The sequence below is a fragment of the Lissotriton vulgaris genome, chromosome 2_1, assembly GCF_964263255.1.
Source record: "Lissotriton vulgaris chromosome 2_1, aLisVul1.2, whole genome shotgun sequence".
In the NCBI taxonomy this organism is placed as follows: domain Eukaryota; kingdom Metazoa; phylum Chordata; class Amphibia; order Caudata; family Salamandridae; genus Lissotriton; species Lissotriton vulgaris.
In genome coordinates, this window is record NC_141687.1 from 35,480,296 (window position 1) to 35,508,253 (window position 27,958).

The 27,958-nt window shown below is 42.5% G+C and overlaps 1 protein-coding gene across 3 annotated transcripts in view; it reads left to right on the forward strand.

The window, feature by feature from the left end:
• Positions 1 to 27,958, forward strand: part of SPEG (striated muscle enriched protein kinase) — a 1,422,155-nt gene that overhangs the window by 724,774 nt on the left and 669,423 nt on the right. For all 3 annotated transcript variants that reach the window (XM_086954403.1, XM_086954404.1, XM_086954405.1), the window contains one exon: positions 18,347 to 18,505. In XM_086954403.1, coding sequence (XP_086810529.1) covers positions 18,347 to 18,505 — 159 coding nt within the window. The remainder of the gene's footprint in view (positions 1 to 18,346; positions 18,506 to 27,958) is intronic.

Genomic DNA, 27,958 nt, shown 5'->3' on the forward strand with positions numbered 1-27,958 from the left:
GCTACCGGCTTCGGCCGCCTAATCATGATCAGGACAATGGACACGAAGACCAGTTTGGCATGACTGGCCTCGGGCAGAGGAGGCAGCCTTTGTCGAGTCATGCAGCTACAGCGTGATCTGGTTTAAGGTGCACGTGTCATGAAAGAGGTGAATCTTCGGCTAAGGTTACGTGTCCTTAATCGAAATGAAGTGATCAGAGGTTATTGCGTATGTGAGGGCAAGAAACACAAAATGGCGGCCATGATCTAAGATGGATGCCGTGGGTAGATCAGAAATGTGTTTATAAAAGGAGTGCTCTTGCTCGTAGCGTAGCGAAAACACCAGGATATACTAAATGGATCATTTGCGGTTCGCTGATACCAATATTATGTATTTCCGACAAACTTGAAAACACGGGTTCAAATCGTCACGGAACCGTCACGGAACCTCAGTAGCTGCAATCACTCGTTCTAAAACAAAAATAGCTGTCAAAATAATAATAGCTGTCAATGCCACAAGCAAAGGCAGCGGTACAGCGTTACCTCTAAAATATCCACACGAATATTCATACATAATTGACGCTAACTCCGTTCCTTTTGCTCGAATCCCTGGTGTGGGCGATAGAGTCATTCCAAACAGGAGGAGTAGCTTTGATACATGAAGCACATTTGGGAGAGGGTCTGATACATCAAGGGATCTCTAAATCTATACTACATTTAAAAGAGACGTACTGGTGGCCAGGGATGAATGCCCACATTCACGAATTTGCAATTAATTGCCATGACTGCAACAGAGATCGCAGCAGAAAATGCCGCCAGATACCTGACTACAGTGTAGCAAGCCCAGTACATACAGCATTGTTAGACAGCATTAGACTTTCTACACCATGACGTCACTATAGATGAATGCGGTCCCACAACTATTAGTACAGATTCATTTGGATGTGGCCTCAGCGCTCGGCTGACGCTCAAACTGTTATAAAAGATTTGCGAGTCTTTATCGGCACATACGCAATTGGCACGCTACATTCTGACCAGGGTCGGCGTTTAGCTCTCAAGCTTACAAGGAGGCCATGGCCAATCTGGGCGTTGTATTGCGGTATTGTAGTCCATTCCATCCTGAGGGAAATTCGGTTGTTGGAGAGAAAAAAATGGGACATAAAGCAATCTATAACAGCTAGGGTATTAGGTTCGGGTGACGGGTGGGTCAAACATCTAATAAGTGTCCAACGTAGACTATACAATCTGCAAAGAATTTCTTAGGGTGGAATCACTCCATATGAAATCCTTTTTTGTAGTAGAATGATTGTCCAGGACCTTGATCATCATACTACAGTGGTAGAACAAAAACCTTTTGATATCAAAGACCATGTGGCTGTTTTGCAGGACTTAACTGAAACAAGAAGAAGTCAAAGCAACACATTACAGAAGCCAATGACCACTGAAGAAAAACCACCTGTCCCTCCCTGGATTCCAAAGATTGGGGATCTAGTCAGAGAAAAAAATTAGGACAAGAAGGAATTTGGGCCCTCTTATAGACAACCAGTACCTGTGCTAGTAATTCACGGATCAAGAACAGTGTTACTGCCGCCCCTTGCTGGAAGAAAGGAGAACAAGTTTGTATCTATCGACCTGGTAAAGCCACATCATGTGGCCAATCATAAGTAGTAGGCCAAGTGGACTCCAAAGATGTAGCAAACAACCAAATCTGGCTACTATCCAAAAGGTTCAAACTGAGAGACTCATCACCTTTGAAGAATCTGCAGTGCGAAAAGAAGGACTATGCTACAAAGCCATGGAACTTGTACCTCTTGAAACCCAAATAACAGTTCATCAAGAAACTCCTGTCTACAATGATATAGCATCTGACTATACTAATATAACAAGTGATCAGGTAGCTCCAGCGATTTCAAATAATCCTGATGCAAACTCTACGATTGACAGAACTACTTCTGGCTATTTTATCAACTTTGATAAGTTTTCCGAGGATACCAGTGAACCTGAAACGTCACCATCAAATAAGACTTTTAAGGAACAAGTAACAGAACTTTTTCATCAACTGGAAAAAACGTATCTAGTTTCACCATGGGTTAAACTTTGAATTGTGTTAGGCGTATTTTCCCTCATACTTTGGCTGACTCTTGTACTAACTTTAGGAATGCTAATAAATGGAAAATATAGTAAAATGGACACAGCAAGTAAGAACATCAACTTACTCCTTAAGCCACACAAATCATCTCATCATGAACAAAAAGAGACTTGTCATCAGTGAACATCACAGTCGTTTCTATACCCGGTGGTATAGCTTGGGACAGAATTGATTATGACATCTTTTGTCCTGCAGAGCTGTTGAAGATTCTACATCAATTCAAGATTTCCTTGAGTGATTTTGTTTCACCCAGCTCCTATTCTGATGATTGGGACTTTGAGACTATTAATAATATGATGTCAGACTTAGAGATGTCTGCAAAATGTAAAAAACATGGATACTTAGAAGGTTCATCAGATTATGAACAAACGTACTGTTATCATTTCTTGCAAAAATCTGCAAACCCTAGAAATGTTTATACTTATAATCAATGGGAACATTGTCCAACGCCACCAAAGGGTAGCTCAAAAACATTCTATGAAAAATGTCCATACTCCTCAGGTTTTAATGTCTCAAATCCATAAACATTTTACTTTAAAAATGTTAATAAGACAGGAATGAAAAGTATCTTGACTAATACTAAGCACATTTATTCTGCGGCTTTTTATGCTCAACTGTATACATTAGGCGTTGACTTTTGGAAAGACAACATTGAGACAAAAACTGTCTGAGGCACAAAAGACTGGCAGGTGCATGGATTAGAAGCTTTATTTAGAGCCTGCATCATCCCTGAACAAATAATGTTTTTAAATGACACTGTTTAACAGATATCTTGTCTTGGCTTAGCTAAAAGATAAAAGATTTAAACAAACCGTCCACACCTATACCTACACCTGATAGTAAGAACACTTCAGGGGGGTGGTTGACGTAAAAACAATTTAACCTAAAAACAGAACTAATCCTGATTGGAAAAAATGGTCAATCTGGCCCACAGACACAAACAACTGTCAAAATAGATTCCTGAATAAGACACAAGTGCTCACATTCATTAGGCCAGATCCAAGATGTGTCCAGAGACAACATCCAGATATAGTAATATCATACAGTGTAGGAAAACTGTGCCTTGAGTGGCACAGAAGTCCACACTAACAGAGGTAAAACAACACTTATCTTTACTTAAAGAAGGCGTTGATTTGAGGGACTTCTTACAAGGATCAGCAAAACCACATCATAAACGGATTATATACGCTGGTATATATGCCATTTATAATGAAGTTTGGAAAGCGACACAAACAGAAACTGCAGAAGGAATACGAGAAATTGATCATATTAATTTAGAGAAATCTCTCTCTGTAGTTGACATTGGGTTAACAAATCTTTCATCCAGAATTTATTCTTTAAACAGCATAGTATCCTCTGCCATAGACATAATGGAACAGGACTTGCTCATGTTACAACATGGACAGTCACAATTGCGTTCTATAATGCTTTTATGCTGGACGTTACAAAATCTGTGTTCTGGATATGTGCCATGGTGTCTAATCAACAACACGTCATTGTTTGCTGAATTTAACCTTACAGATAAACAAATCACTTTGGCACAAAAAGAAGCAGACTATACAGTGCTGAGCATAGAAAAACTGAAAAGATTACCATTAACTGTTTCTGAACAGCCAGCAACAGAATGGATAATACACGGCACAGTCACTCTGCCGGTGACGATTTTCCAATTTCAATATTGTTTGAAACATATACCAGCTGGCGTATATGAAAGGTTGGGTAAAGAATACATCAAGTCAACCTGGGATTACCTTATACACACAGATGTTGGAGTGGGGGATAAGAAGTATTTTTAGTGGTACAAACTGCAAAAGCGCACTATGCGGTACACTTTTATGTAAGGGTATTAACTTACATGGAGCCTGCGATGGTTCTTCTACCAACTTATCCTGCCAACTGCAAGGTTCTCCAGCTGAAGTGATGGATCCAATTTTTAGGCAGCGTTCGAATGGAAGCTATATTATGTTGAATGATCACAGCTGCTGTGGCATGTTGCCAGGAATAGCCTATCTTGTAACTGTGTCATCCAGGGTCACTTGTTGTATGCACGTATTGTTTCCAAAAACTAAGACAGACGGGGAGTTGCCGTTATGGCCTTCACTGAACATCTCTTCTATACAAATTGATACTTTAAGCAGAATGAAAGCCATTCTTTTGCAAACAACTGTGCCACTGACCTCGTCCAAAGAGACATATGAACTACAAGTTGTAAGGTTTTCTGCAGAAAAACATGCCCTGGGCCAGGGACAGACTGATTTGCATATAGCCAGGTTCTGAACTGGGATGGTGCAGTGAGATAAATAATGGTGATGGATCAAGCCTTGATCTTTGGACTGGGTAAGAGTGGTCTGCTTAATTCAGACACTCTGTTCATCACCACCCGCTTTTCTGAATCATTTTTGGCCACTATAGGTGTGGCAGGGTATACTCAGACATGAGTCCCTTTCTCACTGCACCATCAGGATTCAAGCAAGCTGGGCCGACGACGGCTGAAATGCCAGAAACCGGTCCCCGGTAGCTTGTCTCCTTTCTGGTGAAGAATTGGCTTGGTAGTTTAGTCTGCCCTGTTCCCAGGATGCACTGGGCCAGGGACAGACTGATTTGCATATAGCCAGGTTCTGAACTGGGATGGTGCAGTGAGATAAATAACGGTGATGGATCAAGCCCTGATCTTTGGACTGGGTAAGAGTGGTCTGCTTAATTCAGACACTCTGTTCATCACCACCCCCTTTTCTGAATCGTTTTTGGCCACTATAGGTGTGGCAGGGTATACTCAGACATGAGTCCCTTCCTCACTGCACCATCAGGATTCAAGCAAGCCGGGCCGACGACGGCTGTAATGCCAGAAACCGGTCCCCGGTAGCTTGTCTCCTTTCTGGTGAAGAATTGGCTTGGTAGTTTAGTCTGCCCTGTTCCCATGATGCACTGGGCCAGGGACAGACTGATTTGCATATAGCCAGGTTCTGAACTGGGATGGTGCAGTGAGATAAATAACGGTGATGGATCAAGCCCTGATCTTTGGACTGGGTAACAGTGGTCTGCTCAATTCAGACACTCTGTTCATCACCACCCCCTTTTCTGAATCGTTTTTGGCCACTATAGGTGTGGCAGGGTATACTCAGACATGAGTCCCTTTCTCACTGCACCATCAGGATTCAAGCAAGTCGGGCCGACGACGGCTGAAATGCCAGAAACCGGTCCCCGGTAGCTTGTCTCCTTTCTGGTGAAGAATTGGCTTGGTAGTTTAGTCTGCCCTGTTCCCATGATGCACTGGGCCAGGGACAGACTGATTTGCATATAGTCAGATTCTGAACTGGGATGGTGCAGTGAGATAAATAACAGTGATGGATCAAGCCCTGATCTTTGCACTGGGTAAGAGTGGTCTGCTTAATTCAGACACTCTGTTCATCACCACTCCCTTTTCTGAATCGTTTTTGGCCACTATAGGTGTGGCAGGGTATACTCAGACATGAGTCCCTTTCTCACTGCACCATCAGGATTCAAGCAAGCCGGGCCGACGACGGCTGAAATGCCAGAAACCGGTCCCCGGTAGCTTGTCTCCTTTCTGGTGAAGAATTGGCTTGGTAGTTTAGTCTGCCCTGTTCCCATGATGCACTGGGCCAGGGACAGACTGATTTGCATATAGCCAGGTTCTGAACTGGGATGGTGCAGTGAGATAAATAACGGTGATGGATCAAGTACTGATCTTTGGACTGGGTAAGAGAGGTCTGCTTAATTCAGACACTCTGTTCATCACCACCCCCTTTTCTGAATCGTTTTTTGCCACTATAGGTGTGGCAGGGTATACTCAGACATGAGTCCCTTTCTCACTGCACCATCAGGATTCAAGCAAGCCGGCTGACGACGGCTGAAATGCCAGAAACCGGTCCCCGGTAGCTTGTCTCCTTTCTGGTGAAGAATTGGCTTGGTAGTTTAGTCTGCCCTGTTCCCATGATGCACTGGGCCAGGGACAGACTGATTTGCATATAGCCAGGTTCTGAACTGGGATGGTGCAGTGAGATAAATAACGGTGATGGATCAAGCCCTGATCTTTGGACTGGGTAAGAGTGGTCTGCTTAATTCAGACACTCTGTTCATCACCACCCCCTTTTCTGAATCATGTTGCCAGGAATAGCCTATCTTGTAACTGTGTCAGTCAGGGTCACTTGTTGTATGCAAGTATTGTTTCCAAAAACTAAGACAGACGGGGAGTTGCCGTTATGGCCTTCACTGAACATCTCTTCCATACGAATTGATACTTTAAGCAGAATGAAAGCCATTCTTTTGTAAACAACTGTGCCACTGACCTCGTCCAAAGAGACATATGAACTACAAGTTGTAAGGTCTTCTGCAGAAATACATGTCCTTTTATCCACAAACTGCCCTATACATTTCGCAGAAATGTTAGGTCGTATCTTAAACATGTCTGATACCAGTGGTATTGTACTTGTATTTGAGACAGTTTTTTCGGGACTGTTAGTACCCTTTGAAGCCTCTGCATATTTCCAAACTTCGTGCACTCTGTCTTCGGCGGCCTGCCTCTCATTTTAGGACTCGTAGCAGGAATACTATTTTTGTTCCTTCTGCTCCAATATGGCAAGTCCAGTCACCAGGGACACCCAGATTTCCCTGGAGAACACTCTCCTGGCAATGATGTGTTGTGAGCGCATGATACAGATTCTGGGCTTGACTTGTTTAAGAGATCTGAATACCATGTTGTTTCTATCATTCCCACCAATCTGGCAAGATTGCATCTTACCTGTACTACAATACCTGCTATGTGGAGAAGAATGCGTGTTAGATATCTGTCTGACACTACCATCAGTCCTGCAACGGATGTTGATACTCTGTTTAGTTCAGCAACGGCCCATGCATTGTGTTGTCCCCACCGGCTACCAATCCTGATGACGGCATTCATTAATGTCTCACAGACGCAAACTGCTGACGGTGAGATACATGGATCGACTGGCACACAAGTACCATCTCCATCTCCTTCGAACATTGTTAATGTGGCTGACGCTGATGGCGATGCTTCACATTTTTGTGCAATCGGTCTACTTAACGAAGTAGTCCAACTTTCACCTACTGTGGTAGACACATTCTTTACCAGCTTAGAAGATTTCATGATTTCTCCAAACAATGAGGTTCACTTTTGAAATTAGCACACAGCGTTCTATGGACTCTGGATTCAACCTTCACTTTTCAAAACAAAACTTCTAAGATTGAGAACTCTATTTTTCTACGATTTGACTTTTTCCAAAATTTAACTTTTTTTTGGCACAAAGTAATCTGCTTAAAGTAGAACTATTCTTAGAGAACAAGAATTCTTTGAATAATTCCAAGAGACAATATTTGACCTTGTCCGCAACCAAAACAGTTTATATATTCTGCCATGGAATGGTCTTAACCTTTTTCTTCTGTATCTAAGAGCCATTTCATAAATGTAATTTCATGATTCATTCGGATAGCATTTCCAATGTCATACTATATGCTTTGAATGAAAATATTGCTTTTAGAAAATGCGTACAGCACATATGCCGATTCCTATTCAATAACTTTATTTCGGCCTCAGAGGACTAAAAAAACAGAAAAATACATACAATACAAATGTTAAGACAATAAATATGAAGTGCTTTTAAAATACATTGTATATGCAATAAAATGAAATACATATTAAAACAGGATTAAACTAGATTTGTTATCGAACATCACATTGAATTGGGACAGGAGTACATACTAACCACTAACCGATTTCCTACACCGATGCCACATTGTATTAAAAAAACGGGAAACAGCAAAAGTGATAGGGGAATGCGTGTCATATTTTAAGAGTCTCATTGCATGTGAGCACTGGCGAAATCCTAAGTTTCTACAGATGGGGATTAGCCAGTACTTGCGTGCACCCCGGTACCCTGGGTAAAAGAAAAAGTCATGAATTTCATTTTCCAAATGATAACCACAAACAGGGCATTCTTTATGGTTGTTTTTGTCCCATTTACTAGAGAAAGCTCTAAGAGGCAAAGTGCCCAATCTAAATTGCATATAGAGCTTTCTTGCTAGTGCAGGGAATACTACATCCAAAAATTCTTCCCTTTTGTATTCCGCCTTAACCTGAAGGAACTCAGTGGTCAATCATCCCACCTCTGAACTCACCTGAAGAAAGGCTAGGTTATAGTTCTTGCAGTGGCGGATCACCTCAGCTTTGGTGATCTCCAGGCAAGCATCATCCAGGGTCTCCCATAGCTCAGGTAGGCCTATCCTACTGCTAATGGTCTTTATATGTAACAGCCACCTAATGTTCTTGCCTCTCAGGGCATCCCAGGTTTCCCTAAATTCATTTCTATAGGACACAAGTTCACAAGTTCCGGCACGGACCACAATCTTTTCCAAAATATTAAGGGTCGTGATGCCATAACCTCTTTAATAGGGAGCAACCCTAAGTCCAAACGCAATGGTACAAGTGGGATGCTCACAGGGTGGCCTAGTATATTCCTCAGAAAAGTGTGTTCTAACTTCGCTAAACTGAGGGAAGTTTGGTGGCCCCAGAGTTCAGCCCCATGTAGTGCAGCTGCTCTAGCCTGCACATTGTAAATTTCAATAACTGGGGCCGCATCCTTCCACCACTCTTGTTAATTTAAGTGTTGCTTTGGTCAACTGCGGGTCCCATTCAAAAGGTTCCCCCAGGGTGATACCCAAATATTCAAAAGTTTTGACTCTCTCAAGGGGAATTCCTCCCAAGAGCGGATTCGGGCGTGTCTGCCTCGGGGGTTGAAGATCATAAACTTGGTTTTATCCAGGTTTATCTCCAAACCCCTCGAGATACAGAAGCATGTGAAGCCGTCCAGGATGCATTGGATGCCCGTTGATGTCTTGGACAACAGCAAGGTGTCGTCCGCAAACATCAAAGCGGGAACCCGGCCCGTGACTAGTAAGGGTGGGCGTAAAATCAGTTTCGCGGGCGAATGTGCGGGTTTTCCGTGATTTCGCGATCCCCGAATCTCGCCAAATCGCAGGGAAATCCGTGAATCAGCGGGGACGAATTTTCAGCCAAGCAAGGGTTACAGCAGCAGGTGCAAAAGTTGAACCTAATTTCTTTGTAACCTTTACAAAAGGGTTACAAACAAATTAAATTCAACTTGGACACCTGCTGCAAATTGCTTCCTGGCGCCTCGTTGCCTACTTGCAACTATTCTCTGACCCTGCTCTGACCCTTGAAGCAGGGTCAGAGAATAGTTACAAGTAGGCAACGAGGCACCTGTCCAAGGAATTAAACCTCATCAGGAAGCACTTACAGATATAAAAAACAGGAAGAAGGGAGAGGATGGCAAATACACCCATTTTGAGTTGTCAGGAGGGGTTAAACTAAAAGAGACCTTTTACAGCACAATTTTCATATGCATTTTGCTAAAAATAAAAAGCTGTATGTTCTGTAGGGGCAACTCAGGAATCTGGCCCTTCAGAGATCCGGCCTCTCTTTCTTTCTCTTGTTCTCTCTCTCCCTCTCTCTTTCCCTCTCTTTCTATCTATCTATCTATCTATCTATCTATCTATCTATCTATCTCTCTCTCCCTCTCCCATAAACGACGGCATGGGTAACTTCGCTATGCAAGCGGCTCGCGAAGACGCAAAAAGCCCCGCGAACATGCAAAAAACCCAGCGAACACGCAAAAACCCCGCGAACACGCAAAAAAACAAAAATTCGCAAATTTTGCGGATCGCGAATTCGCAAATTCGCGGATCGCGAATTCGCAAAATTCGCCCATGCTTAGTGACTAGCTTCGAGGCGTCTGTGTTTCTGGTCCCAAGAAGTAGATCTACCAGGCTTTATGTACAGACAAAAAAGGGTGGGAGCCAGGACACAGCCCTGGCAAACCCCTTGTTTGACCGGGAAGGGTGGTGATAATTTGCACTGCCTGCCGCACCTCACCTGGGCGTAGTTATCAGTATAAAGCCTTACTAGAACATTGAGGAGGTAACAAGGTAGACCCAACTCATGTAAAACCTTCCATAGTTTATCTCTGGGAACCAGGTCAAACGCTGACCGAAGGTCAACAAAGATCATGTAGAGGCTGCCACCCTCTACAGTCACTATTCTCCAGTACAGAACCTGGAGTCTAAATAACTGATCCACAGTTTATGTACCCTGCCTGAACCCAGCCTGGAAGGTGGACAAGATGTCATGTTCCTCCATCCAAGTCTGTGTTCTGCCCAAGATGATACGTCCCATCAATATTTGGGAGACGTCTATAAGGCTAAATGGCCTATAATTAGACAGTTTCAGGGGGCATCCTTTTTTATAGATAGGGACTATTTTGGCGCCCCTCCATGAATCCGGGGGGTCCTTGCCTTTTAGAATAGCATTATAAAGAACACAAAGATAGGGGACCCATATATTTGGCTCTGAACGGTACAAGTCACCTGGTAGCTTATCCAAGCCAGGGGCCTTGTTTGGGGGCAATTTCAGAATGGCAGCCTCAACCTCCGAGGGTGTAATCTCCCATGACCCCTCCAGTCGATACTCATGGGGGGAGGGCATGGGAGAGGGGTCATTAAACCGTCATTACTCAGGAGGGGGTACAACTCCCCAAAATGTACCTCCCAAGCCGATGCAGCTATATTGGGTTTATTGGTCATGTTTCCTTCCTCGCTCCCACAACTAACAATTGTCCAGAAAGATTTGGCGTCTTTGGACTTTAGTGCAGTTCTTAGATCTTCCCAGTTATCTGCCTCCCACTCCTTTCTTGCCCTCTTGGTGGCCAGCTTATACAAACGCCGGTAGAGCGTAATCTTAGTTTTATCCTGAACCTTAACCGCACAAACCAGTTATTTTTTAGCTTTCCTACACTGGGCGTTGTACCAGGGTTGGACAGTGACTGATTTTACCTTAGGTCTCCCGTCTGGGTAGAACACTTCACCAAGGTTCCACACGAGCCCCTGATGAATATTTAGGGGCTCCTTGCTAGCACCCAGATTTTCCTCCACCTCCGCCATGTCGCTAAGATAGGGCAGAGACCTTTGGTAAACTTCTGCCAGTTTATTAGGAGAACCCAATATATATGGCCCCTTGACTCTCCGCCTGTTGTTGGTTAATGAGAGCGGAGGGCCAATTGAATTTGGGTCAGAACCTGGATTTAACAGGCCCAAGCTCCCGGGTTTCAAAAACATGACCAGGGGGTTATGGTCACTATCTTTCCTAGGATAGATTCTAAAATCTGATACCATACCCCAGGTTCAAGCTTTCACCAGGATGTAATCCAGGATGGAATTTTGGCCCTCCCTATTAAATGTCATTTGAACAGGTCTATCGGAGTTTGTCCTCCCATTACAGGCTCTAAGAGAGGTCGTGAGGGTGAGGGAATTAATTTGTGAGTCCAGTCTCTCACCACCGGAATCTGCGGTTCCGGGATGAGCCAGTGCTGGTCCTCATCATCTGGGCCATCATGAGTTGGGTCAGTAAGTTGCTCAAATTGGCTATTAAGATCACCACCCACAATTAGAGTAACTGCTGGATCCAGAGTTGAGATGAACTGCACAAGTTGGTCAATAGTTGCAGACTCCTTCTCACTTACGGTTGGTCTCGAGTATATATTTATTAGCGCAGTTTGCCTATTTCTAGGGAGTGTAAGTAGCACACACTGCACGTCTCAAAAATCTGTGGGAATCTGGACAGCCTGTGCCCCCAGGTGGGTGCCGACCCAAATACTAAGTCCCCCAGAAGGTCTACCCCTCCCCTTCTTAGTTGCCGGTTCACTGAAGGTGGAATACCCACACCTTTGTACGCCTACCAGTGCCCAATTTCCTGAAATAGGCAAATATCATTACTTTCCACAAATGCTCCCCAGTCTGGGCACAACAATTTGTTTTTAATATCGGCCACATTCCAGGAGAGGATTTTGATAGAATCCTTTACCATCCCCGCCCTAGTTTCTAAATCTGCTGAGTTCATGTTGCCCCCCAAGCAGGTCCCTCCACCGGTGTATTTATAGGGAGTATTTGCCCTGACTTGGCTCAGTTTCTATGTACCCTGCCGCAGCACCCGAGGCGGCAGTGCACAGGCCCTCGACGCCACCCATCGTGGACCGGCCTGGACCCCTAATCGGGCGTCAATCCAGCTGGTCTAATACACTAAATCTATTGGTGAGGGCGTGCAGATCGCTCCTAGGGCCATTGTTAATGTTTCTCATCCGGAGCATTTGGGTATCCTGTAATCTAGAGTCCAGAATATCCTGGACGCCCCAGTTCTGAAACCCTCTCACCCTATTTGGAGTGGGCTAGAAGTAAGTCAGGGGTAGAGATTGAACTTGTGACCCGGGACGCCCAGGGGCCCAGTTGGAAATGTAGTCCACCTCTCTGCTCATTTTCGTGTACAACCATTTCAAATGCATTTTTTGTATTTTGGGTGGGGTTATTAACACATCATGCTTTAGATATGTTTTAAATGCTTAGAGTTTAGTAATTTCGAACATAATAAAGTGAAGTGGGTGTTGTATGGCGTTTTAGGACCCAAGTGAAATTGTCCTGATTCATGCCCTTATATAGGTACAATTCACATTGCCCTTATATAGGCATATAAATCATACCCATATTTAGACATAGCCCATGCAGTCCAAATACAGGCATGGCTACTTCCACCTGTACTAAAAACTCACAACCATTTCTTGGAAAATCGGCATAAGCAGCCAGGGACATCCCCTTACTTGAATATTGATTTGTCCAAGAACTCATGAAGTTTTCCAAGAACTACCATTCCCTTGGGGTTCTTTGCTGACGTTATTATGCCTGACTTTACGTCAAACCAGGCACCTTCAAGGTATAAATATGCCTTCCCTTGCTCAAGCAAACACACAGTGGTTTGGAGCAGTTCGACTGTCTACTTGCCCGCCGGAGCTCGCTACAGCAAGTGCCGAAGGAAGCCGACCCTCCAGCTGACGCACTGATCGAGAAGCTGTCCTTTCTCTCACTGAGAATCCAGCTCCAGTGTTTCCAAGCTCCCCTTGCGGGGTGTTGGGAAATCGAGTCCGAGACAAAGATACCAGACCTCCTTCATTCTAACTAAGGTATGGAGCCGATTAGACCCTAAGACAAATCTTGGATAGATTCTTGGCATAGAAACTAAACCTATATTACACCATACTTACTTCTTTTGAGGTTGATGTACCCTAATTTGCAGTAAACAACCTCACCCTGCACCCTTTTAATGATGCTAGCCGAGGGCTTAATAAAAACTTTTTATTATTTTTTCACCTACGAGCCAGGTATCTTTTAACCACCACTTTTCACCACCTCACCACTCACACTTGTTTACCTCACACACACCAACACATAGTTCAGTTTCAGTGCTCCTACGTAGTCGTGAGTCGCAGCATGCCGCATCCCGTAGAGGGGAGCGAAGACCCCAATGATGAAGCATGACACCAAGGGGCCTGTTGGTGTGTGAGGGGTATTTAAAACAACACTGTGTGCTCCCCACCATTGTAGAGATCACTACCACTACCAGAGTGGATTCTATTCTGTTTATGTAAATTGCCAGGGGAGACCGAATCCACTTCCCCTCTCCCTCCTCTTGTTATATTCTTGCCCTTAATATTGTCCTCACCTACCTGATGTGTGCTCCATTTGAGCCTCAACACAGTTGTCCCCTCCGGCTGTTGACCATCAAAACTGACTCCTTAGTAACATTGAGATTGGCCCACAGGGTGGGTGAGTTGCAGGTCTTATCTTGCTTGCCTCCCTGTCTAATCTCCTTTCCAGACAGAGTGGTGCTTTGCATCCAGGCTTCCTTTTCACCAAAAGTTGTGATCCCATTCCATCTGGGTCAATCCATCACGTTGCCCATCTTCTTTGCGCCCCCCTGAGTCCCTCTTAGGAAGAGGAGTGTCTCTGCCGACTGGACCCAAAAAGAGCATTGATGTTCTACTTTGACCGCACAAAAGTGTTCCAGGTGGATAACCAACTCTTCTTGGGATACATGGGAGCAAATAAGGGAAGAGCAATGCAGAAAAGGACCATTTCTCGCGGGGTCGTTCTCCGCATTAAAATCTGCTATGCCTTGGCAATCCTGAGGGATTAAGGGCCCATTCCACCAGGGGAAAGGCAGTGACTACAGCCTTGGCTCGGGGTGTCGCTGTCCAAGACATCTGTCAGGCAGCACCGTAGGCCTCATTGCACACGTTTGCAAAGCTTTTACTGCCTGGATGGTCAGGTCTGTAGGGACATGCACTTTGTCCGCTCGGTCCTGCAGGACTTTCAAGTTTAAGGTATTGGTCTACAGCCCACCGCTGGGATGGTATGGCTTGGGTATCTAATTCAAAATTAAGGAATTTGAAGCTAGAAGTCAGATGAACACGTTACTTGCCTTCGGTAATGCATTATCTGGTAGAGACTCTAGCTGTAGATTCCTTACGGCCCCACCCATGCCTCCCCACTTTGCAGGCTAATATTGTGGAGTCAGGGTTACTCCGCCTTTCAGGTCCCTAGTGTTGCACATGACTGCATCAGTTACTTTGTGGCTCTGTGCTTCTGGCGTGGAAAACAATCAAAAAGGACAGATATCCGCGCACCTGGGTGGTGCCTATATAGGTACTACGATGTCATAACTGACACTACCGATACCGACGATGTCACTGGAGCCTAATGGAGCCAACCAACAGCGCGCTCAAGGGGTATTGCTCAGCAAAGATTTCCAGATTCAGCCTGACTCCTGGGAAATTCAAAGGTAAGGAATCTGCAGCTAGATGGACAATGCATTACCGAAGGTAAGTAACTCGTTCGATGAGTGCAATGAGTCAAACACCCTGCTGCCATGGAGCTGAAATAGCTTGTCCCGCGAGTACGCCGCCATGATACCCAAGTAGCAAAAGTGATCTGTTTCCAACTGTAAACCAATACAAGGCAGCTGACCCACCACAGTCCCAACCAGTACAGAAAGATGGAACAACTTGGACTTACTACAATTAATATGCAGACCCAAAATGGCCCCAAAATCGTTCAGTAACCGGACCTGGATCCCTAAGGAGTCTCGGAGGGCCCTGAGGTAAAAAAAAGTGCTTTGTCAACATGGAGTGATAAGACATGCTTTTTCTCTCCCAGCACTATTTACCCTATCATGCAACTTCCACACTGCAAGGGTCCCCTGTGCAAGATTGAACAGAAGTGGGAAGAGGGGACGCCTCTGCTACGTCCTTCTGCCTAGATCGAACCTGTCGGACTGGAAAGGACACACCCAACCCTGGCACTCGGCTCAGTATAAAGCAGTTTAATCCAATCTTGATGCTGTGGCCCAAACTTCATGATCTGCAGAACCTCCAGCAAGTAACCCCAATTGAAGATATTGAAAGGCTTCATTTTACAGGGTACAGGATTATGTACTGGATTACCATAGTTCTGAGTTTTTGTTTTACTTGGTCAAAAGTTTTTCTTTGCTGCTATACCATTCGTGTGTAGTTGGGAAGGATACAAATCTTTTGAAAATCAAGTCAAACATCACCCAACCATCTGCTTGCACTCAACACCTCATTGCGGGCCCTGTTGTTTAGAAAGCGGGCTATCATTGGACACACAACGGCCCAAGAAGGTAGCTTACATAGGAGAGCACAGTGCACCCATTCAGTCAAAAAGCAAGCAGAGAGTTTATCCTGCAGGAGGAAAGTCCACAGCCAATTGTTTAGACATTTTTTAGGATGTTGGCTCTCTGACCCTTCAGTGATCCCCACAAACCTGTGGTTTATTCTCCATGAATGGCCTTCCACATCTCCAACTCTGGCTGCTGTTACACTGAAGCGCTCTGTAGTTTATGCAACCATTGATGGAGGTATTTCACCGAGATCTTGAGCGTGGCGATGCAGTTTCTCGCTTCCATCACTCTGCTTCTGGTATTATGGATGCCCTAGCGGAGTAACACCACATCTTCCCCCACAGCTCCAATCTTGAGCTCCAGAGCCTGCAGGTAGGACTTATCGCCTTCAGAATAACACCAGTGCACAAGGGGGAGTCCTCTCCATCGCTGCATGCTTGATTAAGGGTGTTGCATCTGCCACCACTAGCGGTTTCGTATATTTTCTCAATCTCCGATGCTTGGGGAGTCTTTTCTCTTTTACCATTGTCCCTCCTGCTGGACAAGAGGCAAGTCAATGCGCCAAACCCTAAGATCTGTTACGGAGAGTCAATATCAGCAATTTCCAAGTAGTTCTAGGCCATATGTGCAGGATATAAATGGTCTTCAAGAGGTGCTAAACAGGCACAGGTGCACCAAAATCCCATCACAGATTCAAGGAAACACTCCACCTGGGTCTTTATTGTCTCAACATCTGTGTTCAAGCTAAGAGCCCAGTAGATCCACATTTGGGCTGCAATTCACCACTGTCTGTTGACAGTCAACACCCACCAAGGGACCCCAAAGCTGGCTGCCAGAAAGTCCTCCGCATTACAGTGGCTCCTATCATCCAAGGGAAATTCCCACTAGCACCTGTCTGCCAGACAGTCATCTGGCACCAAGCCGCAAAGACCCAAGTAGGGACTGAGCTCCACCAATGCCTAATGTCCTTCAGGTAGTGGCAATGACTGGACAGCAAGCCCCTGTGAACTTGCAAGGCAAGGTATATCTCCCCACAGACTCCCAGCACCTAGTCCACAGTATCTTAGGATCCTCGAGCAGGAGACAGCAACCTCCTTACCGCTGGGGCCGATCCAGAGCCAAGAGTCAGCTGCATTGTGGCGTGGGCCCCTTGGGCTTTCAGGACCCAAGGTATTCAACTAAAAAGATGAAAGGGGTACAAGGTCGAGTGGCTGCTGACAGGTCGGACTGTCTCAGTATTCATAGTGTGTGTGCGGCCCAACCCCTACCGCCCATGTGCAGTTTTCTAACTCCTTCACTATAGCAACTCCAGGGCCAGTTACCAAAGCGATCAGACTGGGGCGTGGTGGCCTGTCACCGCCGACCTCTGTAGGGCAGCTCCTCTGCTCAGATGCCACAGTGCAGTTGTCCTTCCCTTGGGAGAACGGATGGAGTTATCATTGGAGCTGCACCACTTGTTCAGGCCGCAAATCCAGAGTCAAGGTGGCTATGATGTCGATGACCCCAACTCAAGGCCTCTAGTACCACGGCCTCCATGTATCTCTTGTATTGGCCGCAGGTCAGTAGTCGGGAGTGGGGGAAAACTGAACTTTGCAGCAGGCCGCAGTCACTGCCCGTCTGCTGTCAAATTGGAAGAGGGCAAAATAAAGCACAAAGTTGTTTCAATGCAAAAGGATTATGCCGGATAGGATTCTCTTTTGCAAGAGGTGTCCGCCATCTACACCCATCCTGCGTACCTTTTAGTGGCTGCTTGCTAGATTTTAGCTGTAAGAATGAAAATTAAGGCAATTGGTAAAATATCTTTCTCTTGATAATGAGCAATTAGCTTGGTTCCACTATGATGCAGATGAAGACTCCTATGTTGCTGTGACCTCCTGTCTGCTTGTGAGCCAGATTTCTTATGCAAGTAAAAATACATTTCAAAGCATTTAGGTAGTACTTGTCATGCAGAGATAGCATCTCAGACAGCGGTGTCAATCACTGAGGGACTGATCCATGCCACATTTTCAGCATACCCTCTAATTAAATAATTTGTATTTGTATTCTTTAAATGGTACAAACTGTATGTGAATTACACGAAAACATGTCATGGGTTCTGCCCTACTGTATTTATATGGGACACCCTTGGTCTAGGCCATACATACCGTCCACAAGCTCACAGTTAAGGATTGGAATCAACTCTGATGAATGGTGGTAAGCACTTCATTGTTTGATTAACATTCAAGTTGCCAGGCTTCATTACAGAGATAGTTGTTATTCAGGACTATTTTAAGTTCGATCCTGAAAAAAGTAAAGTCTCTTGCTTTCTTACAATGCGGTGCAACTGGAGAATATTTTCACAACATTTTCTAACAAATATTGCCTCCAGTGCAGAATAATGTCAAACATGGACAATATGAAGCACAGATTATGATATTTTCTGAGAATGATTACAAGACCAGCTAACACATACACACAACACACATCCTTGTAAAGACACATGCATGTGTACAGAGAAAGTACATTTTTTACGGACACATACCTGTAAAACATTAACATGTGTGAAGAGTTTTAAACAAAGATGAACACAGAAAGTTCCAGCTATTTGGTGATGATGTGTCACTACCGTATAATAGTTCATGGATAGTAACTGAGGGCTTCTTTCAGATGAGCTGACGTGCAGTGGTGTCCTGACGGTCCGACCTTCGGTCCAGCCGATGTTCACTCGGAAGATGGAAGACCTGGATGTAGTGGAGGGACGGACGGCCCGCCTGGACTGCAAGATCAGTGGAACCCCTCCGCCTGCTGTCACTTGGACCCACTTTGGTAATCATGTCCGTCTGTGTGTTCCTTCTGATCCTACCACTCATGTCATCTTTGCCCCTTACCTGATTTCACCTGTAATCACTCATATCTTCTGGTCTTTCGTCTCATCAACTGCCTGCTTCGTGCGAGATATATATATATATATATATATATATATGGAATCCAACCTGTTGCCGGCGGCAGCCGTCAGCCAGCACACACAAGTTCACAGACTGCTTCAATAATTACCGCAAACCAGGCTTCGGTTACAAAAGAAATTTATTACTGATCAAATGGTAAAGGTGGCGCCAGTCATCAGACGCGTTTCGGACTTACATCCTTGCTCACTGATATATATATAATGTTTTTCACACAACAGAAACAAAAGTTGCACACCAGTAATAGTTAGTGAAACTTGGAAACTCGTGCACTTCTCACCTCACTCGCCACGCTACATTAACTATAACTTGCGCCTTCTCAATGCACTACATATCTCCTTGGATATTACCTAAGTCATAGGCTGTGAATTTATTGCAGTAAATAAAACACTTATGAATATGAGAAATGATATTATTAACCAGAACACAGTGCGTGGTAGATTGGCAAGTTATAGTTGTTTCAATTTGGCGAGTGAGGTGACACGAGTGTGTACGGCAGTGCGCGAGTGATGTTAATTGAAAGGTGGTGTGTAGGTATAAATGTAAGTGATAAGTATGACTTACAGTAATATGAAAGCGGTGGGTAACTGATAATTTCAACAGATAAGTCTAAGTTATTAATGTGTTATGGTTGTGCAGTGCACGGTGTGTTTGGCATGAATAAGTTTGTTCATGGTGCATAAATAATAAAAATAAGAGAACTATAACTGTAGAATTTCTAATGTTAGTGGAGCTTATTTGGGTTTGTATACCAAACCTAAATCAAGGATGCCTAATTATGACCACCATGTAACCTTTGTTTATTTTTTGAATCTCAATGTTTTTTACCATGTTAGTAACAATTTTCTAATATTTGTCTAGTTTAGTTTATTGGAGTAGAGTGGTAATAAGTGGAGTGTGGTACAATATTGTGGCGTTCCTGCTGCGGAAGTGTAGTCTGGTAGAGTATAATATGGTATGGTGAAGTGGAGTAAAGTGGAATGAGGTATACCTGAGTACAGTATAGTGGAATACCATACAGCGGAGTGGTGTACAGGGAACTTTGAAACAATAGAGTGGCATAGAGTGTAGGGGTGTACAGTGCACTGATATGCAGTGGAATCGCATAAAGTGAAGTGTGGTAAAGTGAATTGGCATCTTGTAAATATTGTACACTGTATTCATGTATACCGTAGTGACATAGAAGTAGTGGTAAACAATGCAGTGTTGTACAGTTTAGGGGCCTATATTGGAATATTATGTACTGAAATAGCGTACACCGAAGTGGCATATGGTGGCGTGTGGAACACTTGAGTGGCTTAACCTGAAATAACGCACATTGGAGTGGAGTATACTGAAGTGCTATAGAGTGGGGTAAAGTCTAGTGCTGTACAGTGAACTTACATAAAGTGTAGTGTGGTTTAGTGTAGTGTTGTAAAGTTAAAATGTGTAAAATGGAGTGGCGTATATTGGAGTGCCATATAGTGCAGTGGGTACACAGTCTAAATATCGAGTTATTAATATCGACCTTCAGAAATATCGAGTTGTAAATATCGAAGGCACAAAATATTGAGGTCAAGAATATCATTGGACAGAATATCGACCCGAAGGTAAGTAATATCAATTTTTCTTATATTGATGTAAGTACTATCGAAGTTACTAATATTGATATTTGTATTATTGTTATGTATATTATTATGTATGTGTATTATTTTTTTGTAAAGTATTTTACTTGTTTTAAATTATATGTGTATTATTGTTTTATATTAATAATGTTATTTTTAAGTAAATTTTATGTTTTAGTACTGGAGCGGGTTGTGGGTTTATAAGGGAATAGGGTGGGAAGTAATTTCAATATACTAAATTAATGATAAATGTTTAGGAATTATAAATTAATTTTAATTAATTTTTGTGTTCATTTCTGTAGCGTGTTGTGGGTGTATAGGGGAATTGGGTGGGAAGTAATTTAGTTGTAATTAATTAATGATTTTTTTTATTTATTGGTGTGGATAAATATTTTATGTTTAATTATTATTTGGCAATTACATATTTTAATTGATAATTAATTTTTTAATTGGTAATTAATTTTTTTAATCGTAATTAATTGTGTTAATTGGCAATTAAAATGTTTATTTGGTAATTAATTTTTATTAATTGGAAATTATTTTTAATTAATTGGCAATCTATATTTCATAAAAAGTATCATTTGGTAGGGAAAACAATTTTGTTGTTTAATATTTTTTAATTGTGAATTAATTTTAAATAATTAATATTTTGTAATGAAACATATTTTATTGTTCAATATTTATTATTTGGTTAGTAGTATTTATTAATTATTATGTAATGGTATTTATTGTTAATTTATTGTTAATGAAATATTCAATTGTTATTATGTTTTTAATAATTATTAATGGGTATTTGTAAATGATGTAGAGTTTTTTTAATAATTATATTATTTATTATTTTAAATAGAAAAATTATTTATAAGTATTTTATATTTAAATTTTACACTATCCAACGTTTTCCCTACTGTTTCACTCTCTGGAGTTGGAATAGTAATTTTTATCCCTACGCTATCCAACGCTTTCCCTACTGTTGCACCCTCTGGAGCTGGAATAGTAATTTTTACCTCTACGCTATTCAACGCGTTCCTTACTGTTGCACCCTCTGGCGTTGGAATAGTAAATTTTACTCCTACGCTATCCAATGCTTTCCCTACTGTTGCACCCTCTGGAGTTGGAATAGTAATTTTTACCCTTACGCTATCCAATGCTTTCCCTACTGTTGCACCCTCTGGAGTTGGAATTCTAATTTTGACCCCTACCCCTACCCTATCCAAAGCTTTTCCTACTGAAGCACCCTCTGGAGTTTGAATAGTAAAGTGGAATGAGGTATACCTGAGTACAGTATAGGAGTAATTTTTACCCCTACGCTTCCAACACTTTTCCTACTGTTGTCCTCTCAGGAGTTGGAATAGTAATTTTAACCCCTATGCTATTCAACGCTTTCCCTACTGTTGTCCCCTCTGGATTTGGAATAGTAATTTTTACCCCAACGCTATCCAACGCTTTCCCTACTGTTGCACCCTCTGGAGTTGGAAGAGTAATTTTTACCCTTACGCTATCCAACGCTTTCCCTACTGTAGCCCCCTCTGGAGCTGGAATAGTAATTTTTACCCCTACACTATCCAATGCTTTCCCTACTGTTGCCCTCTCTGGAGTTGGAATAGTAACTTTTACCCCTACGCTATCCAACGCTTTCCCTACTGTAGCAACCTCTGGAGTTGGAATAGTCATTTTTACCGCTAAGCTATCCAACGCTTTCCCTACTGTTGCACCCTCTGGAGCTGGAATAGTAATATTTACCCCAACACTATCCAACGCCTTCCCTACTGTAGCACCCTCTGGAGTTGGAATAGTAATTTTAAGTGTTACGCTGTCCAATGTTATCATTACTGTAATTTTTTGGGGACTTTGAATAGTAGTTTTATTTTAATTTTAGCTATTTAATATTTGTATTATTATTTTTGATAAAGTAGTATATTATTAATTTTAAAAATATTTACTTTTTTATTTATTAAATATAATTTTTCACTTTTTATTTATGTTATTGTTTTATCTGTGTAGATGTATTTGTAACTTATAATATTTGTTAATAATGTATACGTTATTAAAATAATTATTAAAACGTATTATTAAGTAAGTATATATTATAATTTTTATGTATATGTGTAATTAATGTTATATTATTGTATATGTATTTATTAATTTTAAACAATATTACATATTTTTTATTATGTTTATTTGGTTTAAAAGTATTATTTACTTTATTTTACACTTTTTTTCATTTAAAAAAAATCAATATTTTTAATTTCGATATTTTTAAGAACAATATTTTGGTTTCGATATTTTTGTACTTACCATGTTGTAGATAGGATGTCGATATTCTTGTCTCCGATATTCCTACGACGATTTTTCTGTAGGTCGATATTTTTTCCGTCGATATTCTGTCAGTGATCCAGTGCAGTGGTGTGGAGCAGCATACTGTAGACTACAGTGGGATGGTGTGTAATACAGTACAGTGCTATAGCGTATAGTGGAGTAGCATAACCTATGGTGAGGTGGAGTGAAGTACTGTAGAATTTAGTAGTGTTTACTGTAATAAAGTTGAGTTTAGTGGTCTTAACTGTTTAGATGTAGAGTGGCGTGCTATTTGATGGAGCAGCATACTGTACAGTGATGTCAAACTCCATGGGGTTAATTATTTAAGCATATGGTGTAGTCACGTACAGTGGAATGTGGTTTAGTGGACTGGCGTAAAATGCACTCTTGTAAAGGGAAATAGCATACAGCTGAATGTGGTACAGTGCAGTGGCTTATAGTTTATTCTAATGCAATGCAGTAGAGTGGAGTGTTGTAGCGGAAACTGAAATAGCGTGCACTCCAGTAGTGTGCCATCAAATGGGCCATACTGGAATAGCATGTAGTGGAATAGTGTACATTTGAGAATGGTACGGTTGAATAGTATTGAGTTGTGAGCAGTAGTTTAGGGGCGTCCAGTAAACTGACAAACACATAAGTGTAAAATAATTCACTGGTGAGCAGTATAATAGTGTATAGTGGTGTACATTGCAATGGTGTGCAGTCCAGTTGGGTCAAGTGCAGTTGAGTAACGTACAGTGGATTAGTGTAGAATGTAGTGGCGTATACTGTAGTGTCATAAAGAGGAATAACATACTGGAAATTACAGTGCAGTGGCATAACTAAACAGCTAGACAGTGGAGTGGTGTAAAGTGTAGTGCGAAAATTACAAGAAATGTAGCATTAAGGTGCGTATAAATATGGAAATGTTTTTTCGCCTACATATATACTATAATATGTATATGTTGTGGGGGGTCTCAAAGGTAGTTAAATTCAATGCATGATGCCTAATTTATTTCAATGTGTGTATTTTGAAATCCGTCATTCAGATTTCGTGAAAGGTTGACTGGATTAGATAATATAGTGCGCAGATGCTTATTTTGGGTAGTGGAGGTAAGTAGTGTAACAGTTTTATAACTTATAATGTATAGATAAAAGTTGTGAACTCAGTTTTCACTTTTTGTGTGCGAAATGTGGGTGCAAGCTACCACAGTACATAGTGATGCCAAATCATTAGCTGAATGGTTAATGACTGACATTGCAAAAGTTGAAGGTATGCATGATGTTTTAGGTACAGTTTTCCCCTGTTCTGCGTTATGCTTTGGATGTAAGTAAGTAATTTGCTTGGTACTTTTATTCTACCTATTAACTCTTTATTAAAGTAGTAATAGGTTTTTCAAATTTTTTATAAGTGTCTTTCTTTTTTTTTATTTGTGTCGATAGGGAATTGTGTTTTACTACCATTGATAGTGCTTAGTTTATATAAAGGTGAAAGCATTCTTGGAAGGCCACTGAAGGTTGTCCTACCCAGTCCTCCTGCTAGAACTATATATAGACATTACAGCACTCCTGGACAGGTGCTGTAATGCGGCAATTTCACCTGTAAATCATCTTACACCATATAATTTACATGTAGATGCATACATGACTACTGTTATTCACATTGCATAGCACTTCATTCATAATTTAAACTGCGTAGAATTTATATTAGATTTACACACAAATTTAAAATTCAAAAGTGTGCTAATAACAGTTTCGGCGTTTTTTTAAAATTCCCCATGTTATATTTAGGCTGATACACTTGTGTTCACCTCGTGTACATTGAAAACATATATGGGTAAGATGGCAGATGATTTACAACGTTATCTTGGAGGTCCACACAGTTGTCATTTTGTTACACGTATTGTAATCGATTAAAAGACGGCTGCCTGTGGTGTGTTGGCAACAACGAAGAAGGCAGACTGCCGAAACGCGTTTGTTCATGAAATAAAATTCCTTAAGAACGCCACCCGCGAGTGCTTATTTTCTCCAGAAACGGTGAAAATTGAGCGGGTATATAAATATATATATATATATATATATATATATATATATATATATATATATATATATATATATATATATATATATATATATATATATATATATATATATTTATATATACATCTCTATATGTATATTTATGTGTGTGTGTGTTATAATATGTGTGTGTGTGTATATAATATGTGTGTGTGTGTATATATATATTTTAATGATTGTGGGTAATAACAAAGCTAAGCACAGAGTATTAAACCAAGCGATCGTAGCATGTGCTGAATAGCTGGATGACGCAAGATGATGATGTTTTTGCAGGAGCGGCATTATTGGTGCAAGATATGACTGTGTGAGTGTGGGGAAATGATGATTGATGATTATTGAGCTACCCAAGAAATAAAAGAGATGGAAAGAAATGTCCAGGGGTAAGAACATATTATATAAAGCAATTGAACGAAGGAGTACATTTCATATAAGTGTTATCATTGTCAGCTACCTTAGGGGCACATTAGGATTGCGGGCGGACTTTGTCCGCCCGCAACCCTAACGGAGATCGGGACCGCCCGCCTAAAGGGCGGGGGTCCCGACATTGGCATTAGGATGCGCCCGCCAAGGTGGCGGACGCATTCCTCAATTTAACATTGTGGGGGGCGGTGCTCACTGCACAGCCTGCCACAATGTGATAAACAAATGCACGCATTTGCATAATCGTAGCGGCAGGCACCGCGTGGTGCCTGCAGCTGCGATTATGCAAATGCAGGGGGGTACCACAGGTACCCCCCTGTGTGCCACCCTCCTTTGGCTGTCACTCTGTGGGCCTACAGGGGCCCCCCAATGTGAACACCGCATGCCTTTCAGTGGCGGCATTGCCGCCACGGAAAACATCGAAAAATGCCTAATCTAATATGGCTGGCGGTGTCTGATAGACACCGCCACCATGTTATCCCTTTTCCGCCCCGGCCGCAAGGCGACCGGGGCAGAAAACAGGCGGGCGGTGTTTCCCACCGCTGGGGTCCCCTCCGCCATCGTAATATGGCGGGGGGGAATGCAGGGAAGGATGTCGGGCGGATTGCCTCCGCCAGGGTGGCGGTGGCCACCGCTACCCTGGCGGAGGCAATCCGCCCGACATCCTAATGGGCCCCTTAGTCTCAAGTCTGTGCAACTGGCATTGTCCAACCAGTGAGAAACAGTGGGAGAGTCCCAGGCTTTCCATGTGCTTGTGATATTCTGGTCTGTGCTTGTGATATTCTGGTCTGCGACTGTGATTTGGGGGCTACATGTTTTCTCTACCTTTTAGTTAACAGGAGTTTGGCGTAAGTAACTTTTTAATACATGAATGAGTCTGCTGCAAGGCTGTTTAGGATTTAACTCAAGAACTTACTCCGGCATATCCTTAATTTGGGACCGTAGAACTGACAGGTAGCATTCTTTTCTCCGACTGCCAGCAGCAGTCATTGTCTGAGAGGCCGGCCTTGTAGAGTTTGCTAGGGTACAGTTAGGGTGGATGAAGTGATGATAACATTGAGAAGAGGAGTTGGCCAACGGTTAGAGTGGTCGACCTCAAATCTGGGGAACTGGGTTTGAGTCTCGGCAATGACGCTGAACATCCTGTGATCCTGGGCAAATCGATTAATCTCCCCGTGCCTAACAAATATGAAAGTGTCCTTGTGTGACGCAACTGGTGCCAGGTAAATTGCTCTGATATCCGATACCTTCGGATCAAGTTCGCGCTATATATAACTCTGTAAAGAAAAAGAAAAAAGAAAGAAAGATCCCAAGTAAGTCTACACAGTGAACCTAAACTCCAATCCTTTCTTGGTGACAATCATGCCAGGAAAATTCCATTGCAGATATTGGAACAGTAAACCAAACTAGGAGCATCTACAATCATGATTCATTAAAACATTCTAATGCAGACCATCCTTGGCAGCGTGATAGCCGCCCTCACAGTCACCGTTCATTCCTACATAGAACTCTGTGCAATTACTTAGTCTCAAACTAACAAGTCTCACATAAGGCTAAAGTTGACTACATCTTAGAGTTCCTACTGCTGACAAACCATAGAAATGCTCTCAGTGTGAAAAGGCTGTCAAGTAAAAGAGTGCACGAATGTTGCATCAGAGAAAGCACGCTGGGAAACGCCATTCAAAGGGTATGAGTGTGTCAAGCCCCTTGCTAATTTGGAACATTTGGTGGCCTTTCCCAGATCTACTTTTGAGTTTGTTCACGCATCAAGGATCTCCAGGCATGGCCCAATCCAGCAGAGAGTGACCAATGGAGCAATCTCATCCATTCTCATGCATTATTATATATCTGAACATTATTGTGCATGTTTTTATATGTTTTGGATATCATAGAACGTTGCTGTGATGATGCATTTAAAGGACTTCTTAACAGTGTAGATCGTGTTCCTCCGCTAATATTCCAGAAAAGTGAGACATGGTCGTTTTTAGAACACTGTTCTGACACATACATCTTTTGAGCCATTAGTTGTACATTAGGTCCAGGAGTCTGTTGTTTGAGCTGATTACTTTCTAGGTCAAAATGCGGACACACTGTTTGGTTTTGGATTTCTAGTTAATGGTGAAGTAAAGTCCTAATCGCTCCAGATTGGCTAGGGACATCATGAGTTTAACATTAGGAGGTTCCATTGGAGGATCTGAAGGGAACGTTTGGTTGAACCATAAGGTAGCCTCGTGAAAATGAAGTCTTGTAAATTCACCCCTCTATATTGTTTCGATAAATGGAGCCTTCGTGTTAAAATTTAAAGAATGCTTCCCATTCCAAAGAATAGTGGGGCATATTTACAAGCCCCTTTAGCCGCCGGCGCTTCATTTTTTGTGGGCAGTGTGGTGCTCCATATTTACAAGGACACGTAAAGTCCCCTTGCATTGCTTTTCATGTCCTTGTAAATACGGCCCATTTTTTCGCAGCACTTTGCGTGAAAGGGGCGTTCCATGGCTCGTGCTGTGTGTGTCCCCACACAACACCCATGGATTCTACCACAATCCCAGATTTACAATGTTTTGTAAACCTGGGAATGCGTTATGATCCTACGCCTCCCCAAGAGAGGGTTAAGGAGGTGCAACAAGGAGAAATACTTTTATTTCTCCTTGTTCTTTCCTCTTTCTATGTGTGTTGCTAGAAAGAGGAAAACACATCTAGTGATTGTTTTTGTGCAGGAAGGTGTCCCTTACTTCACAAAAACCAGCATCCCCACAACGCAGACACCATTGCACCATGGTGCAAGGGTGCCTGTGTTTACGCATGGCATCCAAATGTGCACCAGCGCAGGGGAGAGCTCAAGGATACGTCACATTGTAAACATGGCGCATCGCTTTGCTTCTGAAGTAACGCAGGGCTGCGTTACGTCCTTGTTAATT